Source organism: Apostichopus japonicus, chromosome 13 (genome assembly GCF_037975245.1).
Source record: "Apostichopus japonicus isolate 1M-3 chromosome 13, ASM3797524v1, whole genome shotgun sequence".
Taxonomy (NCBI): domain Eukaryota; kingdom Metazoa; phylum Echinodermata; class Holothuroidea; order Aspidochirotida; family Stichopodidae; genus Apostichopus; species Apostichopus japonicus.
Genome location: NC_092573.1, coordinates 24,050,630 through 24,070,724, shown reverse-complemented (window position 1 = coordinate 24,070,724; position 20,095 = coordinate 24,050,630). Strand labels below are relative to the sequence as shown.

Below are 20,095 nucleotides of genomic sequence, written 5' to 3'. Positions count from 1 at the left end.
TACAATAATTAAAGCACAAAAGGACTGATGATGTGACAATTACAGCTTAGTTCAGTTCTGCAGAAAAACATGTGGAGGAATTTAACATCCAATTAAGGACCCTACATGTAAAAACAACCCCACTAAACGAGGACATTTTAAAGTCAAATCTTATACTCACAACAACCGTCTAGGCCTATAAGTATCAAGTATTATCAAAAACATTGAAGAGACGGCTGTACTCAGACTGTGGGTAGTAATAATTATATCAAAGGATCATACACTCACTTTTAAAATGGAACCCTGTCATAAGAACGAGTACAAAATTACAGATAGTATTATTATTAACACCACTGGTGTTGCTTTACTGCAAGGCCATTCATTGTGTACTGCACTACATAGGAAATTTACCCAACTCTTAGAACGTTGTGCATGGTTCAGTGGTGAAAAACGTCTGTTATTATATTACACACGGTCATGTGGTAAGAAAATTTAATACCTGCTATACCAATCTACTTCTAATCACTAGCAAAGAAAACTTGTTTCTCAAACCTTTGAATGTTCCGTGACACTAGTAGAATATCCACTGTCAGTTTCATCATCTTCCATAGTGAAAGGAAGAAAATATGGAAGAAAAATTGTTGATTCTTACGCCAGATTGTACATATCCAACATCACCGAAGCCGTCTCTAGAATAAATTTGAGTGCCCATAAGGATGGGCTATTTGATATGCTAGATAACGCGATTCTGATGGTGGGACATTGAACGCGAAAAGACATCTTAGCACAAATATAAATAGGAGTAGTTGGTCTACTTAGACTGAGTTGCAACTAAACCCAATCATTAGTATTTACTTTGGGAGGTGACGGTGATGAGCAGCTCGTTAAATAAAGGAAAACTTAAAAGCATCCAAGGAAAGTAATACAAATTAAAGAAAACATTCTAATATAAATATCTGCTCTAGCCAGTGTAGAGATATAGTATAATAATGGTCCAATTCTTCTCCGGCTGAAAGTAAAACCCCTCGACTGAACCATTTCCCCCGACTGACGGTCGGAGGTGGGGTCCCTGCCTCCATCCGCCCCCCCCCACATTTGCTCACACCACTGGAAGAGAATGCTAGAATTCTAACCAGTTTACCATCCTGGCTCAAGTGTCATGGTCGCCGACACCGCATTATGAACAATTAAGTCATCTACAGCAGTACAATGTTGAAACTTTCGAGACACCATGTCAAAACTTTGATATAAATCGTCGATTTTTCAAAGTTTTTAATACTGTAAACATTTTCGAATGTGAACGAAATTTGCTACCCAGAAAACTCACAATATGCATATGTCTTACTTCTTACAAAGTATCGGCGGTCCCGACTACCGCTTCGAGTTCCGTTAAACAAAGAAATGACACAAAGGTATATAGGCCTAGGCCTAACATTTATTGACCTCTCGGAAGATGAAATTGTAACTGATTCCGTTATTACTTTATCATCACTTTACATGTGCTCAGACACTAACAACTTTTTCCCGACAAAACGGAAATCATGAAAAAGCCCAACAGCCTGAACGTTTCATCACCTGATCACCCTCATAACATTTTTACATGTACCCGACAAGTATTTTCCCCGGGAAAAAAACCCACAATGATTCTTCTGACAAAGGGCAAGATTTGCTTCACTATCGTCGATGTAGCCCGACTGCAAACGCTTTCTGGAGTCTACAGTCTCACACTCCTATAGTGGTGCCACACACTTTATCTTTGCGTTTTCCCCTCCTCTGCATTCCACCAATTATAATGCATAAAACCAGTTGACCCAAGAGTCCAAGACGGCTTCGGTAAAACAAAACTCAAAGTAACTAATTCGCCCGTGATGTGCACTATAATACATGCATTTGGTGTGGACATGATTGTCAGAGGAGGTGAAGGTAGGATGGAGGGGTAAGAGGAGATGGAACGTAACTAGTTCGAAGAGACTTTCTCCCGCACTATCATTGCATCAACTTGATGGATTGCAGAAATAGAACTGCAGATAGTCGTCAGGTACGCATGCGCAGTTACCCTTAACAACACGACTCACCGATATGAGCCTGGACTAGTCTACAGAGCTCGACCGAATAAGAAAGCAGGCTAAGTTATTCATATCAGTGAAAGATAAATAGAAAATGCCAGCAAAAGCTGCAGTAAAGCAAAAGGTACCTAGCGTAAATAAAAATTATTGCTGTTATGTAGCCTGATTGTGGCATTCATGTAGTCTTCTGTTTGTCTACATGATGAGCCTAGGCAAAGCCTAAGTTAGTCTGTGTTTGGGCCTAGGCTAAGTTAGTTAGGCTAACTTAACGTAACTGTAACGTTACTTGTAAGTGTAATGTTAGGCTAGGCCTATAGCGTTGGTATAACGTTGGCTACGGGGGCCTTGTTATTCCTCCATCGGTACATTCCGCCATAGAAAATGTGCTCTTCCGCCATTGAAAAAGTGCCATTCCGCCATGTTACCCCGATGAAGGAAGTACTTTTTGTATTGCGGAAAGAGTGCACTGTAGGCGTATAGCTTATGCACTGTATATTGCTTCGCTTGCCCAGAAAATCCACAATATCGGTCATGATTTAAATCGACAATCAAAATCGGTCTTTTTAATAAACATTCAACCTAATTTAATTTGATTTATTCAACCAACTATTATATATTGAAGAGAGTGTTTCAACTCTTACGCACTTACAATTATGACTTTTCAATCAACCTGTATAGTAAAGGCTTCATAATTGATGCACCTTCGTAATTGACGCACCTTCAAATATTACCATAAACGATACAGCAGGCAACCTAAACTTTTTGCATGGCGGAAAAGATCAAAACCTATGGCGGAAAGGTATGGCGGTATGTACCAATGGCAGAATAGCAGTAGTTCCCGTTGGCTAAATTTGACCAGTTTAAATGTCAATTTGACATCAGCAATAAGGGTTCCCTTTGGTGTGGTATTTATTCAAGGTATGATACTGTATGAAAATAAATATTCATGTGAAATAGGGTAAGTGCATTCTCCCATGAAGCCGAACCATGCTTGTAGTTATGTGAGGTTGTGGTAAAGTTCTCAGTGAAAATCAGGAGGGAGGAAAAAGATAAAAACAGATTCTGTCTGATTGCTAAAGGATTCAAAGAAGTAAAGGGAGCTTTGTTTAACTTCTTAGCTACCTTCAAAAGTTTCATAATTCCTTCACTAATGGCAAGACAAAATATTCAAGTGGAATAGCAGCAGGAAAATATCGGAACATCATTGAGTGCAAGCAATTTATTTGGTGATGTCTCCTTTTTTCATTTCCAAGATCCTTCGCACACTGTAGCCTTACCTAACTTTGCATTCACCTAACTTTAAGTATGGCCTCACTTTAGTGTGCTTTGTATGAATAGCATAAGGTTTTACTAGGCCTAGCAGAATTTTGAAATCACAGAAAGCTAATGCTATGTGACTCTCTTGGAATTTTGAACTGCATCTCCCACAACACTGATTTCATTATCTATTTTTGTAATAACTGTATGTTATTATACCTCCTACCATTTATAATATTTTAGGCTGGAGCCACTGGAAGCAACTTGAAAGTTGGGAAGGGTCGTCCTCCAAGATTGAGTGTCAATGCAACTAAAGGCAAGGTAAATGGGAGCAACGTTTTCACCTTCGGTGTTGGAGATGGTTTCATTGATGTGTTTGTGAAACCCTGCAATGTAAAGATATCTCTCTATACAACCAGAACAATGATACTTTTATCACTTGTCTAAATGCTTGAAAATTACAACTTGCAACATTTTAGTAAAGCAAATTATAAATGTTTCCTAATTTACTACAGTAGACCAAAGATGTAAATTAAATGAAGTATTTCATATTTCATCCTTAAATAACATTGCATGTTTAGCTATGGAAATAATAATGTTAAATGAACCTGTGATCATAGGTACTAAGATTAACTATTTTGAGCTGGTTGAAACAAGTTGTAGCAATAATTTGTATGTTTGTCATTGCATCAATCAAATCTTCTTTTTAATGATATTTTCAGGAGGATGATGCTACCACAGAGGCTGGTGATGGCGTTGGAGAGGAGTGGATGCAGGTAGGGAATAAATGATCATTTGTTAAGGTTTGGAACGGAAATGGTACAAGTCGAAACTTGTTAATTTCATTTCTTCGTAAGTTCTTAACTTTCACATGTATGCCCTTGTATACTTCAATACTTCAATTTTTTGTAGTCCATGGCATGGTCATACTGTTTTCATTAGCTGTGAAATGCTGAAACAATTAACTATTGTGCAATCACAGTTCCCAAGTTAAATAAGAGAACTACATCCATCAGGGATCTAGCTACTGTGTTACTCAAAGCTACAGGGGTACTCAAGGGGTACCAGGATGCCCATGACTATGAATCGGCCCACCTCCCCTTTAAAAAAGAAAATAAACAAACTATAATATGTGTTCATGATATAGTTTGTACCACTTTAGTTTACCTATGAAAATGTGTAGGCCCCTATTTAATTATTTAGTACTAACAGATCGAGAAAATGGTTGCCTAGAGCTATTAATTAAATCACTTATTCTCATTTACCAAAGTACCAGAGTGTGACAGTCATTCCATTTGCTGTATACATGAATGAGAATGAGTTCCAAAGATGCTTCCATAGGTTACAAGTTCTTCTATAAAGACCTCTCAACCAGTATTGTGGATACATAAATTCTCAATTGTACATTTATTAGCAATTTGACAGTCAGCTACAGAGGAAAGACATGGCCAATCAAGAAGATTGTAAATAGTGTCTAAAGAGATCAAGCAGCAATTGTCTTTTAAATAAGTATGCAAGGGTCTCATTTTCCCAATCAGCAATGACTCTGCGGTATTCTCCAAGTTTGCAGAAGAATTGACATAACAAGAAAAACACAGAAAAATGGAGCACAGAACAGCATAGCACATTAACTGATTTCCATGTCTCCTTAAATATCTCATAGCTAATTGAGTTGCACCATTCTAAAAGCTGTGAGAATGCTTTGTTATATTATTGGAGTCATTAAATTTGCAAATATTTCAGTTTTACATTTGCTTTTGCCACTTATAACAGCAGTTAGGCTTTATTTAATTAAGCTACCGTTGTGGCAGTTCAGCCTGATTGTATTGTCCAGATGTTGCGATCTCTCCAACTTCTAGTAGGTTGTGGATTCTTTGTATGGTTTATATAGACTTACCACACCAGACCCATATCAGTTGTGTCTGCATGTATGTTTGGTCTTTCAGATTTCTTTGTTAAAGAAACTACAAGAAAATCTGAGAAGATGGTGGTGTCTGAAAACCTTTTATCTCCTATAGTCACATTTTTCATTGAGGATTAACACATGTATTTTTATCTCACAAAAGGCAAAGACACTTATCAAGCCCGATGATCAGTTGGAATTATCAGAACTGGTAAGATTAATTTTCACTTTTTTAATGATGCTTTCTAACATGACATGCATATTGTAATAACAACATTTGGCTCCTAAAGGCATTTTGTGCAGTATTTCAATAGTTATTCATTTGTTATGGAATTTCTGTATTCAAAGCTCTGATAAATACACTCGAATTGCTTGGTCAGATTTGAATTTGGATTAAAAGTACTGTAATTCATCCTGCTTGTAGTAACTAGTCCTTTCGATTGCAAATATTTATCACCCAAGAAAAAGAGTTTTAAGAGGTGACAAAGATTCTAAATATGTTTAAGTTAAGTCCTGATGATACCAATTTATCTTTCAATTAATTTTCCAACAGGAACTTAAGGAAGAATTTACTAGAATCTTGACTGCTAACAACCCACATGCTCCCCAGAATATTGTGAGGTATAACTTCAAGGTATGTTGAGCATTTTTCTTTCATTGTGTGGAACTGATGTTTAGAAGAGCATTCCTTATTTTAGCTTTCTATGAATCATTAAACTGTGTTGGTAATTTTAAGTTTAATGCTGGTTCAGTTGACAAATGTTGTAAGGTGTTATGACTCTAGTGTTCAGATTCAAGGAATAACATGAAAGGTGGGTATATGAAAAACAAACAGTTGCAAATAAAATAGAATATAGCATTTTCTTGTTTTTCACTTGAATCTACTTGTACAATTTTTTTTATTGATATAATTCATTAAAAAAAATGGAAATGGTGTCTGTTGGAAGAGAATCCTGTATCATAGAGTCATTAGAAATTATATTTACACATTGGATGTTGTTGAAGGATTATAATCTGGGGTGTTAAGTTAAATCACTTAAATTCCAAGGAGTTTCAAACACTGTCAAAACAAAAACATTGCAAAGTAAAGATAATTATTAGGTTGATAGGTCAAAGCTACTGTTTAATAGTAGACAGAAGTTTACATTTTTGTCAGCATGATTAAATGTTGAGATATGAAATGAATGGGTGTATACGCCATCCACAGATGAGTGAATGCATCTTCGGAGACTCCTGACTTCAAGATACAATCAAACCTAAAGCGAGTAACTCACATCTATCATGTTGTTAGTATAAGTTGAATAGGAATGTTTCAAAGGGAACCTAGAGACCTTTGCAAACAACCTGTCTCGATGACAGCACAAACTTGTATTTCTGTGCTGTACTTCTTGCATTCCTCCAGGTAAGGAAAAGTTTGTCTGAAACATATAAATTACCTTCAAACAAACAGCCATATTATCTGGAGTTACAACAAGACTTTCACAGGGGATATTGAACTGTCAACATTAATCACTTTTCTTTCCCTACCTGGCAAGAATTTTCCATTACTTAATGCAGAAGTCCCCGATGGTTCTCTTTAGGCTTTCTCTCTCATATAAATCTGATTAATGTTTGTCTTAAATGTTGATTTAGTTTTCTTGCCTTTACTCTGCCATATATTATTTGTATGACATGAGGACAAACACCTGCGAGGAACGCTTCACTCGACTCCTTTCAAATTTCAGGACGGCTCGTTTAAGCAGACATCTCACGTTGATCAGTTGGCGGTACACTTCTCGTTGGAGGGCAACATGATCCACAAAGATTCTGACGAGGCCAGACGACAGAAGGCAAAGTATGGTGCATCAGACAGTAAGTAACCCTGGAGCAAATCATCAATAACATGATTGAAGTGGAAGTTAGTCTGAGCAATTAACAAACTCAAAACCAGAAATGCCGTGTGGTGATAAATTGTGTGATATATGCAACCAATCATGTACATTATTTAGACAATGTTGCAAGTATAATCCAGGGATGGCCTTATGAGCTTGCGCAATTCTGTGATATTATTGTTCATATCGCGAGTTCTAGTCCACCATTTCAGCAATTATTGTGGGGGGGGAGGCACAAATGTTCCTTATTAACTGTATTGTCACATTAACTAGATTTGTTTTCTGTATTACCATGAAACCATTTTTCCACTGAAAAAGTTTTCTTTTTTGTGTTTTAACATCTGAAAAATGAATTTGGTAAAATTAAAGCAAATTAGTTCAAAAGTGTGACTGGGTCTACATTTTCCTAAAGCTCCAGGGAGCTTTTGCCCCTGGACCCCCATCAAGGGCCCTAAGACATGCCCCTGGGCCTCATTCAGTTTAGCTTGCACTTTTCACCCACCATGTTGCTATCTGCCGCCTATTCCAGTGATTTTTTCCAACAAAAGGCTAATCCCTGATATTCTTATGTAGATCAAGCATAACCTTCTTTTTTCATGTGGTGGTTAGTAGTTATTACTATCTGTTATCTTAATGCTCACAGAATCTTGAAGTAAGTAGTTTTGAGAGTAACTTTCTAAACAAGGCAATGGATATGTTTGTCTAATCAATGGGTTCTTACAAGGATGGCACTAGATCAGCATATACAGTTTCAACAGGCATCCCTTCTTTGTTAATGCAACCAGTATTTGCTCTTCATGTACCAAAGTACCAACTCTTCAGAACAAATCATCTTTACTAGGTATTCTATTTTCTTGTCCTCTTTACTCTCACTTACCAACCAGTTTAATTTCAGTGAAAGGGCTGCCCAAACTTACACTCATTTGACAGAGGGGCATGCATGCAATGTACTTTGTCATTGTTGGACCTGCCCCCCCCCCCCCCAAACAAACTACTACTACTTTGTATGAATGATATCAACTATTCTCTTCCTACCTTAACTGAAACAAGGTTACTACAGGAGTTGGCTATTAAAGGGTATGTTCACTCTTTGTGAAAGCAATGCTGATGTACCTCCCTGGTGGTATTGTTGCATGTTAAGTATATAAAGCACATCCAAATGCATGGCAATAGGTGCATATGCAGATTTAGAAGGGGTGGTGGGAGGGGTGGGGGGGATGGAGAGAAGGTTGGAAGGATCGGGTGTGAAAGGATAACCCCCTCTGTAGTAGAGTCTACCATGTTTAAAAAAAAAATTCCAAGGGAAAGGGTATCTCTAAAGGACCTCATCTCCAAAGATTTCACTCCTCTGCATACTTCGGGGGTCAAACATTGTCTTTCTCTACTGTCCTGAAATTAATTGGTTGTGGAATCAAGTGTGCTGATTTTGGATAAAATACTGACTTGTCTCCCTAGCCTGTAAAATTGGTAAATATGACTCTTGTACCAGATGTTGCCAAATTTCCCCTCCACCTTGTGTACAATAGTAAAGACCTGCTCAGATATATTTCTGTGTGATAAATGTTGGGGGTCAATTTTTAAGCCACACATCTGTAATAGTTAACACAAAGGTGTGTTTGATTGTACAGCCCAAACACTCCAAAAAACCCTCAAACATATTTATTCCTTAACTTTTGACCTCAAGTCAATCATGTTAATTCAGACCTATCTATTGTTTTCGATTTGTAATAACTGTTGCAATATATCTACATTAACTATTTTTTTTGCATTTTGGCCTTACTAAATTTTCTCACATGGCATAATTTTATTTGGTAAACCTGGGGTGATAAAAAAATTCTTTTCATGTTATGATTGGATAATGTTCACAGTATTGTTACATAACTTGCTATTCTGTATCCTCCCATTATATTCTATGCATGCTTCTTATGATACTTGCATGTTTTACTCACGTTTATATATTAGCTAATAACCCTCCAAAATAATTTGTACACTTTGAGAAGTTAAGAACTCACAAAGAATGAGAGTTGGTAATATGTGCATTAAATTGGCTGTGGCACGGTGAGCCTTTTATACCTGTCTTGAGCAAGTTTAAACTTCTATTTTCTCTATATATATATCTTTTCATTAACAGTTCCTGCTGCTTTCATAATTTTTTTTTTCAACATGAAGAGTATAATCACTTTCAAAAGAAGTTCTGGCAGCCTAGTGAGAGATCCTTCTCTTAACATATAATTAGCACTTAAAAAAAAAAAAAAAGCGTTACCTACATTTCTCTTGTATATATCGTGGAAGATGTCTTTTAAATTAAAAGGAATCACATTTCTGTCACTTTGACAAAGATATTCTTAAGTTGACATTTGTTACTATACTTATTGTCTTAAGGAATTTTGCTTTAAAAAACCAAACAGGTAGAAAATGAGTTCAGTCTCCCTGTCCCCACACTTTTATTTCAGGAAATATCTACTCATGTTTTTGCCTCCATGCCACTAGCCACAGAATCACTCAAGAACTATACTGCTCTTTTAGTCGTAAACATCACCTGTTCTTTATTTACCTCACAGAAATACAGAAATACACCAAATATAAGAAATGCACAATACAATTTATCAAAACTTGGACTTCCTACTATTTAATAACTTGAGACAACTTTGACAGAAACTACAATAACACAAGTATCACTGCACTGTAGTATATCTCTTTTAATTACCTGGTCAACTCAGGAGTGAAAAGCTGAATGACAGTTGAGCCAGAGGGACATAATTAATATCAAGTTATCACCTACTTAGTGTGAAAGCATATGAGACTGGGGCCCACAGAGAGATAGTATTGTGCGAAGTCAAATTGTTATTTCAAAACCTTTATTATAATGTGGAGCAAAAAATATCTAGTTTTCACTTTTTTCAATTTGCTCCCTTTCAAGCATTGAGTGAGCAAGCCTTGAGTGAATCAGGTGAAGAGAAGAAGGAAGATGGAGAAGCAGAAGCCAAAACTGAAGAGGTACTATATCACAACATCGATCTTCTTTTGAGGAGATTTTATATCTCTGCTGAATTTAAAAAGTGTCTGTGATAAGTAGATGACAAATTGAGATGAGTCATTGCAATATATGTAGAATGTAAATGTAAGGACACATCTTGATTTTTGACAGTCATTAAGAAGGTCAAAGATTTATTAAATTTTTTAAAATATTTTTTATTAATTTTTTTACCAAAATTTTACCAAAGCTTCTCTCTGGAGTGTTAGTTTTGGTATATGGGAAAGTGCATATGTAGATTGCACACAGGTAAAGTAGCTGTCACCCATAAATCCCCAAACCGGTAAGTTTGGGGACTATGAGGGTGTAACAGTGAAATTGCAGTGATGTTGGATGAAATTAAGCCAGTGTCATGTTTAAGTGGTGAACCTCATGGGTTATAGCTTGGGGCTAACAACCAAGCTTGTGCTAAATGGTTAACGATAGATAAATTAATTTATGTGGATTTGCGACGTTATCTTCTTGAATCTTTCAATTTAATTCAAACATGGAAGACACAAGCTGAGAAGACAGAAGGAGAGGTGAGCAGTAGCAGTGTGAAATAGTTAGAAATCATGTGTCCTCTTACTTTTAAGAATATACATAGTTTGCTGTGATCATTCAAATTTTGTCTTGAATTTTGAGCCATTCAGTTATGAAAGATGTAACTTCCTACATTATTTCACTTTGTAGATGTTTGAATTAAGGAGCTACTAACTCTCTTAGCAGATTTAAAGTAGAACCTATTCAAGACATGTTAGACTTTATGACTGTCACTTACGCCTGGATATTAACTGTATTGCAACGAGTCCATTTACGTGCTGTGAGATTTGCATTTTAGATATGTACAGTTACACCCCTATAGAAATAAAGTCACGTTGGGCTGTACAACATTAAGTCTGAAAGCTATTGTGGATTTGACTTTGACGGAGGGACTCCGATTACTTCTGACGAAACCTGAATGTTTTATCTGGGAAATTCTTTTCATGTTCATTCATGCATGCCCAACTTTTCTGCCTTTCATACATATCTAGACATTTTCTTATAGATACCTGATACTAAGAATAACCTTGAAGTGTATGTAGTGTGTTAGCAGTAGATAGATAAGTAGCAACGAATCCTGGTAGAATCATCAGATGAATCACACTAAATTCTAGTTTATGATGGAAACATCCCTTTCTGCACAAATATACCCATATTACACAGCCAAGACATTATTACTTATAGTTTAATGATTATGTATCAGGTAGAACGATGATTATTTGGGAAGAGCACTTAATACAAGCCAAATTCTTTGATCGATCTTGAAAGTTTAAATTAAGAAATAAAAATATGTATCACAAAGAGGAAGATTAAAGAACCTTGAGTTGACATCTTTGTCATCGTTTAAGTTATTTCTTACTTCCCATTTTCATTACCTCAATCTGTAGATAGTACTGTCATCTCAAATTTTCAAGCTTCTGAACATGTGTGCATACAACGCTTTCGGATGAAGAATCTTATGGTTTGTTGATTCCATCTGCTCTTATAAATATTTTTTCATTGCTTTATTTCTTAAGGCCGAGCAAGAGGGCGAGAAGAGGGATGAGGAAGGTACCCCTGCACCACCCAAGTCAGACCAGAAACTTACCAACCAGTTTAATTTCAGTGAAAGAGCTTCCCAGACTTATAATAATCCATACAGGGTAAGAGTTTTTGTGATGCTGACCTATGTTAGATATACAGTCTGTAAAACTGCTTTCCATCTCATATTTACCTTCAATTTTAAGAGGAATCTCATGGACTATGATACTCGTAATTTGTTTTTCTCATATTAACTTGTTAACATTCCTCTTTATCATTTTTTTCTGCAATATTAACTGTATGTTTATCTCAATGTACATGTTTGACATTGCAGTATTTTTGGTAATTTTAAATTATTTTTGTTTTTGTGGTACCGTAACGATCAGTTTCATTTCTTTCTTATTTGTCTTGTCCTATTTTCCTTAGGAGAGGGAGTCACAGACTGAGCCTCCACCGAGAGCTACATTCTCTTCAACCGCTAATCAGTGGGAAATATATGATGCATATATCGAAGACTTAGAAAAGCAGGTATGTATTTAGTAGAAAGCCAAAGTGAATCAAGCTATTTTGATTATGATCATGAATTTATTGGTATGTAATACACAATATTGTCTGTTAGTCAACCAAAGTCTGAGAATGCTACATTCGTAACATTGCAAAGAAGTGTACCTACTGGAAACAGAATATTGCTGTTACATTTCATGTGCTCTTATCACATAGCGGAAAGCAGCAAAATGGGAACATTTTAACGTTGGTGTAAACTTGCATTTTAATAACATCCTTGCGGTCAAAAGCAACATTCCATACATATAACATATTTCAAGCCCAAAAGAATGACTAACTTGAAGTAAGAAAGAGGAACAGAGTAGTTACCATGGAAACTTGGAAACTCACCAAAACCGAAGAGCTACTGTCATAACAGGTTGGATATCAAAGCCCAAAGGTCTTTATTGAGTACAAGATGTTGAGACAATCTATTGATGCCTTTTAGGAATGTGTCATACACATAGCTAGTCTTATTTCTATTCCTGTTAGAGTCAGAAATGTGCAAGTACTATGTATTGGTGGGTAACAGGTGCAAGTACTATGTATTGGTGGGTAACAGGTGCATACTTTCATACTTTTACATACTTGTGTCATACACCTAGCTAGTCTTATTTCTATTCCTGTTAGAGTCAGAAATGTGCAAGTACTATGTATTGGTGGTTAATAGGTGCAAGTACTATGTATTGGTGGGTAACAGGTGCATACTTTCATACTTTTACATACTTGTGTCATACACCTAGCTAGTCCTATTTCCATACCTGTTAGAGTCAGAAATGTGCGAGTACTATGTATTGGTGGGTGCGAGTACTATGTATGGGTAACAGGTGCATACTTTCTCTGTATACATTGTAGGACGGGACAGATTGTTCATACTTTCTTCACTTCTTAATCAATCTATGTCTTTCCCTCATATTTTTAACAGGCTGAGGTTTGTACTTGTTTTCTATTAATTAATTTACTAACTATGGTGATTGTGTTTATTTTCAATAACTTTGATGTGCTGTTTGCAGTTGGAAGATAAAGAAAAAGCTGTTTTAAAAGTTCTAACTTACCTGTGTTTTCAAAATGCTTCTTTCTATCTTTTATAAATTTGATGTTTTGCCTGCTTTGACGATTGGATCTTGTTGCTTGTTAATGTGCTTGATGTTTGTTCTTCAAAGGTTTTCCTTGCAGAAGTTATTTAAGTAATTTGTAATTTCTGATGTGTTTGCAAGAAAAGAGCACAATAGGTATATATTGTGACTCATGTACCAGAGTGATACAATAGTAATACAAGATGAATCTGAAAACATTAATCTCAGTAATGCTACTTGGGATGAGGGATCTTATGATCTCCCTCTATCCCTCTGAATTATAAAGGAATTATGACTTGGAATTTATCAAAACTGGAGAGAGTATGTAATGCCTGTTTTCAAGTACTCTGGCTATTGCATTATTATCAGTTTGTTATTAAATGGGGAAATGTGTTGGTTCTTTGTCAATGAAAATCTAACAGTGGTGGTGCTTTAACAGCTTTATCATGTTTACAAGGCTTGTAATTAATAGTCGAAATGTCACCAGGGCATAACTAATATGAAAATGTACTAGGGCAGTTAGCCAGTTTTGGATGTAGAAAGGAAAACTTTAGTCAAGGTTTTTTATTAATTGGCATGTCTTCTAACCAAACAATCAGGCTGTTTTTTCCCCTTGGGTAGGGGGAGGTTGGATGTAGATCAACTTGAATGGCATTGGTAATTAATGGATAAGTGCTGTTGGTTATTACAAACTGTTTGTGTGTTTTTGATCTTTTGTTTTATTTTTTGATCTGTGCTAATTGTAGCTTTAGGCTCACAATAGAATGTTTCTGTTGATTGTGTCTCTTACATTGTTCAATTGATTTCCTTTCATGTCCTTAGAAGCATTTTTAACATTGCAAATGGAAAAGAGCTTTGAGTGTGAACATGCTTTGATCCTATTCTGCATGTCAATTATTATCTTATTTTCTCTTTCAAATTGTGTGTTCTTACCATCACTGCTGTGATATTTTGTGTAATCCACACAAGAAAATTCTGACAGTTGGAGGAGCATGCTTTGTACAGTATTAAACTTTACTTTAAATTAGAAGCAGCTATTAATTTAAGGGGGAAAATTACCTATAGATTGATATTCTTAGTTTCTGGATACATTGTTCAGGGGTGTTTGTCTTCTTTTCGCTTGGGTTAAGTTTCTTTGTTTGAGTAATTTTCTAACTTATTTAAGTTTGCATGGATTTTCCTAAATTACATTCTTAAAAAAAAAAAAAAAAAAAAATTGAACTAATCAGTGCTTTTGTCATAATACTGGTGGGAACAAAACAACAAAATAAATAGTTGTCAAATATGATACATAAAAGAGCTTAAAATATGACAGTGCTTTCATCATATCATTTTGTTGAGAGACCCTGTCGTAAAAGCATAACACTCTGTGACAACTTGGAGATTCACTTTGACTGTTTCTTCATGTAAATATCATGACAGTTTGCATGGATGAGAAAGACATGTTCCGTCCATTTTGTTGAATTATTGTTCCAAAGAGGAATTTAAAAGCATGTTAATATGCATCAGTTATGACAAAACTAATATTAGTACTCATAGTGTGCTGTGTCCCATATGGTCCTTTATTCCAGGTAAACAATTAAAGAGCACATTCTACTATTGACATTATGATTTAGAAGGATAGCCTGGCATAATCACTGCATGCAAAGGTGAGGAAATAGGATTCAACCATAAAACAATACCTTGTTGTTCATATTTAAAGTGACCAATTCTCATCTTTTGTAAAATAACTCTTTTATCAGGAGAAGGCTAAAGAGAACAAAAAACAGACAACGAGAAAAGATGAAGAGAAATCGAAGAAGAAACTGACAGCGTTGGAGACACAATCGGATGACATATCGTGCATCGCTCCTGCGGCTAAAATAGTGGAGAGAATGGTCAATCAAAACACATATGATGATGTGGCACAAGGTAGGGGAATGATTTAGTATCCACTGACCCGAGCAATTGGTAACCCTTTACAGTTGTTCTCAAACAGAATTAATTTCTTTAAAAGATGAAAAAATAAAAAAAATATATTTCAGGAAGTTTTATGAGTTTAATTACACAGGCTGTGTGTAGTGTGTTTGGTTCCTGATCATTTCCAGAGTGGCAGAATTTTTTTTCCTTCCATTAAATCGGACGATATTTGTCCCTGTTGAGTATTTTTATTATTTTATTAAAACACATTGATTTCATTCAATTACAATTTGTAAATTTTGCTCTCCCTACATCCTTAATTTTTGATTCATTGTTACATAAAACCTCCATGCATTGCTGTTAACATACTAAATGTTGTATGAATTTGATAAACCTTAAATGTAACTTTTTCTGTTGTTTTGGAAAGATTTCAAGTATTGGGAAGATGTCTCAGATGAATACAGAGACCATGAAGGTACATGTTTACCCCTCTGGAAGTTTGCCTATGACAAGGCTAAAAGGCTTGCTGTTACATCTGTCTGTTGGAATCCAAAGTACAGAGATCTCTTTGCAGTTACACATGGCTCATGTAAGTATAAACTTAATCAGTTTTCAGATCAGTAAATCTGTTTCAGTTTCTTCTGTCTTGACAACAAAGTCCCTCCCCCCCCTCCCTCTGCTATGTGACCTGTTGATTGAATGTGATTGTGCCAATCCAGGCCTTTCAAACATTGCTAGTATTCTTCAATCAGTGGTTGTAGTAGCTCAAGTAGAAGATGTAAAATGTGATCATTTCTGTATTTTATTTTTACAGATGACTTCATGAAGCAGACCAGAGGTATGATTCTCTTCTACACAATGAAGAATCCGTCCCACCCCGAGTACATTTACCCCACAGAGAGTGGTGTCATGTGTGTAGACGTTCATCCCGAGCACCCGTATCTCGTGGCGGTGGGCTTCTACGACGGTTCAGTCGCCGTGTACAACGTGACTCTGAATAACCAGGCGCCACTCTACCACAGCACAGCGAAAACAGGCAAACACACAGACCCAGTCTGGCAGGTAAGACCCTCCCTCCTGCTGCCCCTCTTCCACCCCCCCTCCCCCTTCAGTGCCATGGACAAAAAGATGAGCATCCTGCAAATTCACACAAAGATTTGAAACAGTCTTCATCTTTCCAATAATATTGCATATATGGTAAAATAGACTGTTAAATTAAATTCACATGTTCACGTTGAAAATCGGTACTATTGGATAAACGATGAGATGATATGAATTCCTTCTTTTGAAATAATCTATGGACCAACTCATTATGTAATTCTGGTGATGATTACAAAGCTGTCATGTTATACATGATGTTATACCCTTATGCATTTTCAGAAATGCTAGACTTTTGTTAATTCTGTCAAATTGGAAAAAATACAGATCTTGATTTGAATCTGAAATAGAGATGTTAAGTTTTTTTTAAACTTTTTTTGAAATCTCTGTTTACCGCCAACGTCCGTACTTTCTTGTTATTTAAAGGCAGGAAAGATAATTTATAATGAATTCTTGCCACTCCTGGAGACTTGGTCTGGAATGATTATTTATTTTTAGCCAAGAAGCAGAAAACAAAGCACACGATACCTTTTTTTCTTCATATTTTACTTCCTTCCATTTGTCAACCATGATTGCATGACAGATAACAAGAATAAAACAGAATGGTAGATTTCTATTGATTTTTTTATTTTTATTTAATTTTCTGTTTAAGGTGGCTTGGCAGAAAGATGACTTGGACAACAACCTCAACTTTACCTCAGTCTCTTCAGATGGTAGGGTGGTGGCATGGACTTTAGTCAAGGTAAACCCTTCATTAAAACCCATAGCTGCTTCTCTTTAACTGACATAAGCCACAGTTAACATTATCAATTCGAAAAAAAAATTGGAAAAAGTATTAGTATGAAGACAGAGCATGTGAAATATCTTTTAAGTAAAGAGAGAAAAGATCCTAGATATTCATTTGTAGACAGACTGTTTCTTCAACTTACAAGAAGAATATAAGTTGTCATTGTGATCGAATTATACTGGTTCCTGAAATTCTTCTTCTTCATAGCTGGTGTGTAAATGGATCCAACAATCCTCCTTTGATTTAACCTATCATTTATCCTTTTTTCCTTTTTTTAACTTTGAGCTGAAAAGAAAGCTTTATATTACTTTATAACATTTGTTATACTTGAAACTCCCCCAGGTGCTTAAAAATTTATTTATGAGCATGTTTCTTAAGTTGTACTTACTGTTTGTAATTTTCTGTATATATTTTAAGTTGCCTGGTGATCCAATGTTTGACTTGATTGAAATGTGTTCCTAATTTTGTTGTGATGATTCAATATTTAGTGCTATTTTGCCAAGATACCAGGAAAGGGAACTATTTCATGTATCTTTGTAGTTGTTCACATCAAACTCTGGAATATGTGAGGGATTTCATCAACAGGTTAAATAAAGCATCAGGTTGAAAGTTAAGATGTTTGTGAATAATCAAAGATTACACAAGCTTTAGATCTGAGTGAGCACCAATTATTAATGGGCCTGTTCGTATCGTATGACGTTATGAATTCTTTTACCACAGAATGAGCTCACATTCACCGATGTGATCCAGCTGACTCTAGATGAAGTACCTCAAGAAGGACCTGATGGTACCCAGCTTGCACCCTTGGGTAAGAATGTCATTGCTTTGAGTAAACCACTTCTTGAATATTCTTGACACTCCCTCCAGCTGAAGTGACCAGCTAATATTGTTAATAGATTAGTAGAACAATGAGATCAACAAAAAAAAATTATAAAGTGGATAAGGAAACTGGCATTTCACATTAGAAACTACTCTTCACATCAATTTAAAGGTATCCTTGTCAATAAAAAAACTGTATTAAATTGCAGACTTCAACAATTCAAAAAATAATTAAGTTTTGTTTTTAAATATATATATATTTTTTATTCTCAGGTTGTGGTACTTGCTTTGACTTCCACAAACAGACTGATCATTTATTCCTGGTTGGTACAGAGGAGGGCAAGATCCATAAATGCTCGAAAGCCTACAACAGTCAGTTCTTGGATACCTTTGATGCTCATCATATGGCAGTGTACAAGGTCATGTGGAACCACTTCCATCCAAAGATCTTCATCTCGTGCAGCGCAGATTGGACCGTCAAGATTTGGGACCATACTTACACGTACGTATGACACTGTGCTGCACCTCTTCTATTTATATGAATTTAGATCCCTTTTTATGCTGTTCTCACATTACTAGACAGTGAGGAACACTGTGTAACTGGGAGATCTTTTCCATTCGGATGTGGGTTAATTAGTGGTTTATATTAAATTTAAGCCTATCAAAGATGGTTTATTGCATTTTAAATCTTGACCTCACTGTTACAGCTATGGGCAATTTATTGTTGCTTGATGGGATTAGTGGTTCATTAATTTCATTGGAAGGATTAAACTCCTAACCATAAAAGTATACTTTGACAGCTGACCAAACCTGGATCCCACCTTGTCTCATGATAAACTAGATTAACCCCAAACTACCCACAGGTAACCTTGTACACAGGTTTATTTTGCTACCCAAAAAAAAGAGATTTAACTGACATTGTATGAAGAGTTCATTTTTGACTGTGGCCTACAGGTCATTCTATTGTAACCACTCTGTCGTTTACTTCATATCAGTCTTATTTGTTTTACAACCATTTATTTGATATAATCACAATGCTGAAGTAAACTAATATTCTTGGAGTATCTGTCGGTTATGTCCTATGATGTGGCAGCTTTCCTATTTATTTTGGGGAGTAAACAATAATTTTTTTTCTATATTTTCCCCCTATATCATTAATAGGAATGGTCCAATGTTCACCTTTGACCTGGGGAGTTCTGTTGGAGACGTCGCATGGGCACCTTACTCGTCAACAGTCTTTGCTGCTGTCACTGCAGATGGAAAGGTAAATATTGTAACAGAAAAATCATGTTTTATGAGTATACATGTTTTATGAGATCTGACACAGGCCCAAGCATGGAATGCCAGAAACTATGATGATTTGTGAGAATGTTGTAAACTATCTAGCTAAAGGGCAGACAGGAATATGTATAACTCGGTCCATCGACCGAATCTCCTGCTCATTTTATTGTTCTATATTAACCTTTGTATTCTTCTCAGGGGTCAACAGCTCCCTCATATTCCGAACTACATTTTTATATCACACAAGCGCCCCCCCCCCCTTTTTATTTTAAAACATCATATGCAGAAACCAGTTCCTTGTTTGTTTGTTTTTTGTTGCAGGTTCACATCTTTGATCTGAATGTGAATAAATATGAAGCCATCTGTGAACAAGCTGTAGTTCAGAAGAAGAAAACCAAGCTCACACATGTTGCATTCAACCCCACCCATCCAATTATCATTGTTGGTGATGACAGGTAATTGGCTATTTACATTCTTATCATCATAACCTCCCTCTTTTGACGGAATGTCTAACAATGAATTGACAATGTCCAAGTTTGTACCTTTCATGAATTGTGATTGGCTATACAAGTTTCAACTTTCTTTTGTTATGTTTTTTGTGAGGGGGGAGAGGGGTGGTGAGGGGGGTTGACTGGCCTTTAACTGATGAGATGGCTTGTGTTAAGTTCTTTCTCGAAGTGAACAATTTCAAGAGTAAACAACTTAACCGAAAGGAAGAAAAAAGAACCCATTTCAATTGTAAAGGAAATACAACATTGGAAAACAAAATATTTCAATACTTCATTCAGGGAGGAAAAAGGCCTCATTTAAGGGTACAGTTATTTAGCATAGTTAAGACATAAAGGCTATGCCTCCATAAGCATTTTATGATGTTGATAGATTTTCACTAGTCGATCTTAGAAAAACAAATTGGATTGTAATACAGAATTTTTTTTTGTTT

General features: G+C 35.9%; 2 protein-coding genes across 3 annotated transcripts in view; one reads left to right on the top strand and one right to left on the bottom strand.

Annotated features, from left to right (window-relative positions):
• The window catches only part of LOC139979109 (protein FAM219A-like), a 28,745-nt gene extending 28,055 nt beyond the window's left edge, over positions 1-690 (bottom strand). Inside the window, exon 1 of the mRNA XM_071989789.1 lies at positions 532-690. Within this exon, the coding sequence (XP_071845890.1) occupies positions 532-588 (57 nt within the window). The 5' untranslated portion in view covers positions 589-690. The remainder of the gene's footprint in view (positions 1-531) is intronic.
• Positions 691-2,011: 1,321 nt separating this feature from the next.
• The window catches only part of LOC139978366 (dynein intermediate chain 2, ciliary-like), a 25,256-nt gene continuing 7,172 nt past the window's right edge, over positions 2,012-20,095 (top strand). The window contains exons 1-18 of one of the 2 annotated variants that reach the window (XM_071988512.1): positions 2,012-2,169; positions 3,546-3,623; positions 4,025-4,078; positions 5,369-5,416; positions 5,759-5,839; positions 6,930-7,056; positions 8,127-8,153; positions 9,997-10,073; positions 11,649-11,774; positions 12,079-12,180; positions 15,014-15,182; positions 15,598-15,759; positions 15,985-16,232; positions 16,921-17,010; positions 17,776-17,863; positions 18,148-18,376; positions 19,036-19,138; positions 19,477-19,610. In XM_071988512.1, coding sequence (XP_071844613.1) covers positions 2,140-2,169; positions 3,546-3,623; positions 4,025-4,078; positions 5,369-5,416; positions 5,759-5,839; positions 6,930-7,056; positions 8,127-8,153; positions 9,997-10,073; positions 11,649-11,774; positions 12,079-12,180; positions 15,014-15,182; positions 15,598-15,759; positions 15,985-16,232; positions 16,921-17,010; positions 17,776-17,863; positions 18,148-18,376; positions 19,036-19,138; positions 19,477-19,610 — 1,973 coding nt within the window. In that variant the 5' untranslated portion in view covers positions 2,012-2,139. The remainder of the gene's footprint in view (positions 2,170-3,545; positions 3,624-4,024; positions 4,079-5,368; positions 5,417-5,758; positions 5,840-6,929; positions 7,057-8,126; positions 8,154-9,996; positions 10,074-11,648; positions 11,775-12,078; positions 12,181-15,013; positions 15,183-15,597; positions 15,760-15,984; positions 16,233-16,920; positions 17,011-17,775; positions 17,864-18,147; positions 18,377-19,035; positions 19,139-19,476; positions 19,611-20,095) is intronic. The other variant, XM_071988514.1, reaches the window with a different exon arrangement.